The sequence below is a fragment of the Neolamprologus brichardi genome, chromosome 9, assembly GCF_056152115.1.
Source record: "Neolamprologus brichardi isolate AB-2024 chromosome 9, ASM5615211v1, whole genome shotgun sequence".
Lineage (NCBI taxonomy): Eukaryota > Metazoa > Chordata > Actinopteri > Cichliformes > Cichlidae > Neolamprologus > Neolamprologus brichardi.
In genome coordinates, this window is record NC_142112.1 from 19135153 (window position 1) to 19143101 (window position 7949).

The 7949-nt window shown below is 39.2% G+C and overlaps 1 protein-coding gene across 1 annotated transcript; it reads right to left on the bottom strand.

Annotated features, from left to right (window-relative positions):
- Positions 1-5412: 5412 nt before the first annotated feature.
- LOC102800080 (beta-1,4-galactosyltransferase 1-like) lies at positions 5413-7685 on the bottom strand. The gene is made up of 2 exons (XM_006794696.3): positions 7221-7685; positions 5413-6459 (listed from the first exon to the last, which is right to left on the bottom strand). Exons 1-2 carry the CDS (start codon positions 7632-7634, stop codon positions 5794-5796), a joined length of 1080 nt encoding a protein of 359 aa, XP_006794759.1. The 5' UTR covers positions 7635-7685; the 3' UTR covers positions 5413-5793.
- Between the last annotated feature and the right edge of the window lie 264 nt (positions 7686-7949).

A 7949-nucleotide genomic window follows, 5' to 3' on the forward strand; every position in this document is an offset into this window, starting at 1 on the left:
TAGCAGAGAAATGTGTAGGACAGGCAGCTTTAAGAACATGCCCTGCTGGAGATGCAGCTCCACAGACATTGATTAAACCTGCCTAATAACACAAACACACATGCAATGAAAGTCAGCTTGTTGTCTCTCATCAGTGTTAAAATAGTGTTAATTTAACAGACACTTGTTATCAAATACTGAATTTATCCAATGCTGACAATTAACTCTCTAGGTTGCAGGACAACAGTTTAACTTTTGTGAAAAAAAAAAAGATTCTGGTTTGACCACCCAGTGATCAGACAATAAATTTAGTTGTTAATATAGTAAATTGGGAGGTGCTTCCTGCTTGATTGATGCAGCACAAGTAATTTACTGTATGAGGGAAATTCTATTTTTGTGATAATATTTTGAACATGCATTTTTGTTGTCCTGTCATCTTAGTGGGTTAATAGCTGATATGCAAATTAGTTGATCATTCTTAGATTAAGGAAAGGTGACTGAATTTTAGCACGAGTGAATGAGATGTGTTGGAGTTTGTTGTGCGTTGAGTGGAGACTCTAAAACACTGAGTTTCCTGTTTTGATGTGCGAGTGAATCCTGCACCCAGATACACAACTCTGAATACATAAGAACAAACGTCTTTTGTGAAATAGCTGATGACATGTCTCACGTTTTATGATGACGGGAAAAAAGGAAAACTGAATAAAATGGGTGTGTGGCCTAAATGAGTGAGAAGCACCGACTAGGGGATTAAACTCATAGCTAATAACATATTAGGCTTATGTTGTGTGTTGTGCAGCTGATGGTTGGTTTGGAGTGAATCTAGTTGATGATTTTTCTTTTGTTGTGAAGTTGAGCCTGCCAATTAGTATGATGGTATGATAAACCATGCTAATGGTATGATTTACCCTCCTGAGATGAGGAGCATGTGTCATGACGTAACAAGGCCTTTTTATTTTGTTACTTTCACTGTGCACTGAAAGTTTTGTTCGATAATCTTTGTTTGAGCAGATCTGCACGATTAGAACAGAAAGCGCTGTACGACACGTCGTCGAAAAAATTGTTACAAGTGAGCTTCTCCACATTAAAATGGGCTCAGGAGAAAGTCACTTATCTGGGACAATTAGAGAGTAATTTCCTGTCCAAAAAGGATTCAGCGAGGTAATCCGATCTAAAGTTCTTCTTTTTCTTTTTGAAATGACGTCATTTTGCTGAGAGTGGAAACGTAATGCGACGATCGATTCCACTATTAGCAAAGAAAGAATGAATGTATGAATGAATGAGTGAAAGAGAAAAAAAACTGACTGGTAAAAGCTGACAAAAGCTGACAAGGCTTGACCACTACTCAAGGTTAACCTCCACCTAGACAGGACAAAGGGGTGGATGAATCTATGTGTGTTTCCTTTTACAGGAGCAGAGAGATGACATCAACATTCGAGGTTGCGTGACGATTTAACCTTTTAAATGCCACTTTCTGTGTCTGTGCATCTACCAGGGGTGTTATTTACTACCTTGTGTTGCTCACAGAGGAAACTGTGAGAAAGAGTGTATACATCTGCGCAGCGCTAACATTTGCATTTTCTTTTCTACAGCATTACAGTTCTTCATGTGAATTGATCATGTGATTTATACCAGGACAGCTGGTTGATGTTTTTTCCTACTACAGGATTTCTGGGTTTATGTGTGAAGAAAACTGTGTTTATAGGTTATGAGTGGTGATGCTGTTACACTGTGTTTTTGGGAAAATGTGAAGGTTACTTTGACAATGTGAATAACATGTGAGAAATTTCCTGTGTTGAAAACTAATGTCACTTCTTTCCACAGCTATGGATGGTTAACTTTATGGTCCTTTTATAGCACCTCTGGAACCTGTCGACCTGCGTCTGACCACCGGGATGGTCAATGTGTATTGCTAATGTTTGTTTTTCTAAGAGCACATGTAGAGGATTCGGCAGAAGCGGACAAGTGACATAAGAAAAACAAATAAGTTTTTTGAGCTCCTAGTGATACATGAGTGGAGTGACTTTGCTTAAGGGAAGTCACCGATTACATTAATGTTAACTGAGTACATGGGATGATCCATGTCTGAGGCAAATTATGGTAATAATTGTAGTTTACTGATTTGAGAAAACCTGCACATGACACTTGTCTTGCTGATGTTGAATGCTTTATTACTCTTATGATACAATTGTTTATAAGTGTGAAGTTTGATTTCACTTCCAGATCTTGTTTTCCAGGCCATGATGGTGTGTATGCAGGCTCCTGGCAGAGCCGGGTGTTAAGCAAACTTAATATGCAAAACACACTAACATCTTTTATTGCAGGGTTACGGAGCTACTCCGGAGGAGATGCCCTGATGTTGCCTGGGACATGATCTAGCTAACCTTTTTCTTTAAGACAGGAATCTAGGTTTGATGAGTTGACTCATGGGAGTGTCCATGCGTCAAGAGGAGGGGTCCAGGATTAACATGAAACAATGTTTTTTATGATTGTTGCAGTGATTTGTGTGATTAACAGTTCATTTATGGGTATTTTAACCTATGCAAGTGGTGCATCCATGTTCAGATGAGGCTTTGATGGCCTATAAGTGAAGTTCACTGAACTAAAGAATGTGGTTTGATGATTGTTGACATGCTCTCCAAATAGAAGTTTTTCCTCATAGCAAGGAAATATAGGTGCAGCAGTCAGAGTATTGCTGAAAGGAATCTCCTGAGAAATCTTCAGAGGCCCAGTGAGAAACAAGAACCATTCCAGGCATAGCTGACAGCCCAGGCAGTGGTTGAGGTCAAAGGTCGAGCTGTTTGGGCCCATCATGAGATCAGACTTTGGAGCCACAGCAAGGACCACGAAACTGTGTTGGAATGAGAGCTGTGCCAAGGGGGATTTCCAGAGGCCAACAGAGGAGATTGTGGACAACAGACGGGCACCTGAAGGATGAGGGGAGCGTGCCAAGCTCCATCGACAGCGCAGAGGGAGTCCAAGGATGGCATCATGATTCTGTGAAAAGCACAGGAACTAGAAGCTATGGTGGTGATGGCAGCAGTTTCCTATGAACATCACCTAATGCTGTGCCACTGTACTGTGCATATGATGACACTCTGAAGACTGCTGGGATCATAACAGCAGTAAGATAACTGGACCCAGCACCCTTTCCACAGAGGGGTTTTTCTGCAGAGCATGGACAATGGAGGAGTCATAAGTATCCCCCTCGCAGGACGAAGGCCTGAAGTGAGGTGATGGGGGTTGGTAGAGGCCATAAAACTGGAGTGCTGAAGAGGTCTGCAGCTTTGGAGATAACTGAGACCCATGTTGACAAACGACAAACCCAACTGGTATGTTTGAATGTCTATTCTACATACATTTGGACTCTGGTCCTATGGACAGTGATGGAAACAACTGGAAGAGACATTTATGACGCCCTGCAGAACTTAAACCACTCTGCAGAGAGACATGTGATTTGCACGCCCAGAGGAGCACCACCAAGCTGAGATGTTGTTGAAAATGTTACTTTCTTATTTTAACTATTAAATTAACAATTCATTTGTTTGCTCGTAGGATGCAGTTTGCCATTGGATGAGATCAATGAGGAATGGGATAACTGCTAATACATTTGTTAAACTGTGTGTGTTTACAGTAATTTAGGGTGATTGACATATGCTGTGTATAAAAATGTTTGCATTTACACTGTCAGGCATGAGGTGATCATAACTGGGAACCTTTCTAGCATAAAGGTCAAAAAGGGGGGAATGTTAGGTTTTGTATTGTTGATTGTCATTTATGCTTAGAAATATCTACTTATATATGCTTAGAGGTGTATAATTAATTGTGTAGTGATAGGATGTGTGATCTTTAGCAGGCTGCAAAGGCTTGGTGTGCATTCAGAGTGTTCTGGAATCCACACCTACATCCTGGGAGCATGGGAAGAGGTCGTACCTTGTTTTATTGTTTTATGGTAGGATAAACGTGGCTATATCTGTTTTAGGCTAAGTGCCTTTTGTTTAGGTGGACTGCTGGACTTTCCAGACCAGTAGGTTTAGGGAAGTCACTTATGGGGTCACACTCTGACCCCACGCACACACACACACACACACACACACACACACACACACACACACACACACACACACACACACACACACATTATCCTTTGTTCACATGTATACCTATGTAAGATGTTATATGTTAATGACCCTATGCATATTCATGTAACCACAATAAAAGGAGTGCTATGGGGAACCTGGCTGAGAGTCTGACGGAGGTCAAGTGGTGGAACAACACTTGGCTCCAGGCAGGTCTCCCTCATGCATGAGTAACACGAAGAACTTTGCCTACTTGGTGTTCAATGCTTTTGCTGTGTTTTTAAATTGTCTCGTTCCAGCGGTGGGCCTGTGCTAGACAGACCCAACACTATCTATCTAGATTCCTTTTTGCGTTCAGAAGTTCCTTAATACTGGTTGGATAAATTAAATAAAGAGCTGGCAACATTCAGAGGTTTTGATCCATAGTGACCTTTGCCAACACATTGTTGCAGTAAATTTGTCAGCTGTACAGTAATGATGGAAATCTTTTGTTCAACCACATGCCAAAGGTGCTCTGTTGAATTAGTGCTTGTCGAGGAATGTGAGTACAGAAAATGCATTATCATGCTCATGAAACTGGTTAGACAGAATCTGAACTGTGTGACATGGTGTGCTATCTTTCTGGGAAATGGGAGGAACATGCTCAGCTATAACACTCAGGTAGGCTATGGTGATTAAATGATAATTGTTTTCCCCGATAAAAATATTAGAGAAAAAATATTTGAAAAATATTGCCGAATTTTTTCTTGTCCCTAAGTGTGCTAAGAAAATATCCCACACCATTACACCACCACTAGCTGCCTGAAAAGTTGACACAAGGTCAAATGGATCCATGCTTTTATGTTGTTTATGATTTGAAATTCTGACTCTACCATCTGTCATTTCATTTTATGATGAAAATAAACGCCATAGTATACAGTCTCACTTGTGAAGTAATTGAAATCCAAATGCTCTAAATAGACACTATTAGCACAAACACTGAGCAGACACAGCGGCCATTGCTACCTCTGTTGGTGCCAAATGGCAACTCCTGAGGCTTAAAAATGAAGCCAGTGTTGGAATTAATATATTTGTTTATTAGATTTAAATATTAAAAAATATATAAATGATATAATGGGTGCTCTATAACATTGATTTAAACTGAACTGAATTAACTCACTCATTCATTCATTCATTCATCTGAGACAGCAGTTTTAGTGTTCTTATCTTCTCTAAGAATATCTAATATACAGTCCATAGTGTCCCATTTATCATGCTTATTGGCAGGTTCTTAAGCATTAAATTTAAACCTTTTTTTTCACTTTCCTTTAGTTACTTTACTTTCTACCTCTTAGATATAGCTCACAGTGATAACACACTTTTTAAAATATGTCTATATATATATATATATATATATACATATAAAACAGCTGAAATCATCACTTATAATTGCTTATACTTTGCAGAGTTCAAAAAAAGAGAAAAAAAGTAGAAACAAGCACTGGAATTTCCCTGTTTGTCCCAGTGCAGCAAATAAAAAAAATGTAAAAAAAAATGAGTTGCATGAATATTCAGAATTTCAACATTTTTCTTTTGTTGGACTGGATACCTATATTATTTATTTATTTATTTGAGGGCAAATTGGATTCACAGAGATTTTAAGAGCATAAGTCGACCAATAACAGAGTTGTCACTCGTTCAGTTCTGAGATCAAACACCAATGAATCACTGGCCGCCCAAGAGAGTTAAATTGCATTCATTCAGGAGAGCCGATATCTACAGTGATAAAAGTGTACAAGATATCCTTCTCAATGCTCTTTACTGTGTATTTGAGGGAATTGATGCCATCTGCATTCATGGTCCAATGTGTTTGAAACAGTTTATCAGGATTCTTTGGATTTGGGTCATTGTGCACGTCTCTTTGATGTTTGATCATCCTGTACCTGCCCGTCAGTAAGTCAGGTCGAGAAACCTGCATTCCACGTAAGACTATTCGTTTGTAGATATCATCGTCCTCACCACCCCAACCCCAGTAAGTGTTTGGGAACCCATTAATTTTCAAGTACTGATGTTTATACAATGAAGCGACCCCACCAAAGAAGGTCTTATAGGGTAAGTCGAAGTTAAATTTGTCCATGCCTATAGCCAAGTGTCGTGGATTGTCAAAACATCTGTAGAGGTTACGGTCATTTAGGGGAACCAGGTCTACGTCAGAGAAGAGAAAGCAGTCATAATCATATTCCTTGAGCGCTTCGACATATCCTGCATTCATCAGTTTAGCTCGATTGAAGACTCCCTCTCCATCCTGGTTGATGACATAGACTCCGTAGTCCACAAGCTGTCGCTTCAGTATAGGATGCAAGTAATAAAGCCAGTGCTTCAAATGCTCATGCCGATTCCGGAATGGGATGATGATTGCCACCTAAAGACATGACAATAACTTTTACTTTAACATTTGAAAAATTAGCCCGTCATTCACCAATAATTTGATTTGATTGATTCTAGGGTAGCTTTGCATGATTCAGTATTATCTCATACTAGGTGACAGTTCATCCTCTCTCTAGCTCTGTTTGCCTTCCCTTCAAGACTGCTTTCTTTTGGCTGGGAGCAAACCACAGGTGTGTTTGCTTGAAATGACCATATTAGGGTCACTGGGATCCAACTGTAGAAAGAATTGTCTGAAAATGAATGTTTGTAGCTTTCTGAAGCTTGTGCTTTTAGCTCATGATAATTGTGCGCATACAATGACAGACCTCATTATTTAAATGTGACTATGTTTAATATTAGCATGTATGTCACACATATCTTTAAAAGCTTAAAAAAAATGACGTTTTTTCCAAGTTTATTTCAAATGATACTGAATCAAATGAAGCCAAATAAAGAAATCTGTGTGTGAGTTAATCATTATATGATATATATGATACCATTTTATCTCTATATATTACCTCTAATTTCTCTTTTGGTTGGGCAAAATCAGGTTTTATTTGATCATTTACACCTGTTTAAGTATTGAAAATAAACTATGAAAAAAGAGTGCCAAAAACATGTAAAAATAAATACACAAACAAATAAATAAATCCTTACATAAATAGTAAATTTAAGGAAACTTTTACCCTTAAATGCAAGTTGCTATCAGTTGCTGGTTACTTTCTTTCCTCTCTTCTTCTCAAGTCATTCACCTACCTTCTGCTTTGCAACACAGTCTTTTGGCTTGAACCTTCCTCCTTTTTGAAGCAAAGGACTGACTTCCTTTCTCACATGTTCCCAAGTCCTTCCGAAATCAAACTCAACGAGGAGTGGACCTACGAGATCTGGGGGGTTGTCAGGGCAGGGGCCCAAAGTTAAGCTGACAGCAGATGGTGTCGGTGCCATCTCACTGCTTTTGTTTGAGGCTTCGATCTTCTTCGCCAACAGCTTCGCGACTTGCTCCTTTACTATCCCTGAAAATGTTTTGTTTCCCAGTGTCAAAATATGTGTCCCAGGAACAATAACCACAAAGCTTCTTCTGGAGTAGAATAAAACCAGCACAAAACATGCGACACTAACAAAAGAAAAAAGTGCTAGAAAATTAAATAATCTTTTGAAGTTTCCTGCCATCTTTTACCTTTCGTATACTCAGCGGCTCTAATCTCCCTTGTTACAGCTCAGTTGCCAGCATATCTGTATGTTTGCAAGTCAAAGGTATTTCAAACAAAGAGCAACCCAACCGGTTTTTGTTTTTGCTGTACGACTTCCTTGTTCACGTCACCTTATCAGGATAGGCCTCGCACCTGTGGTTATTAATTAAACATGACATCTTTTGACTAATTTCTCCAGTGTACAAGACTCTATTTTACTGTTTCATACCTAATTTGTTTGTAATGTGAAAGTAGATTACTTCCTGGCTTTCTGAGTAATTCAGTAAGAGAGCAC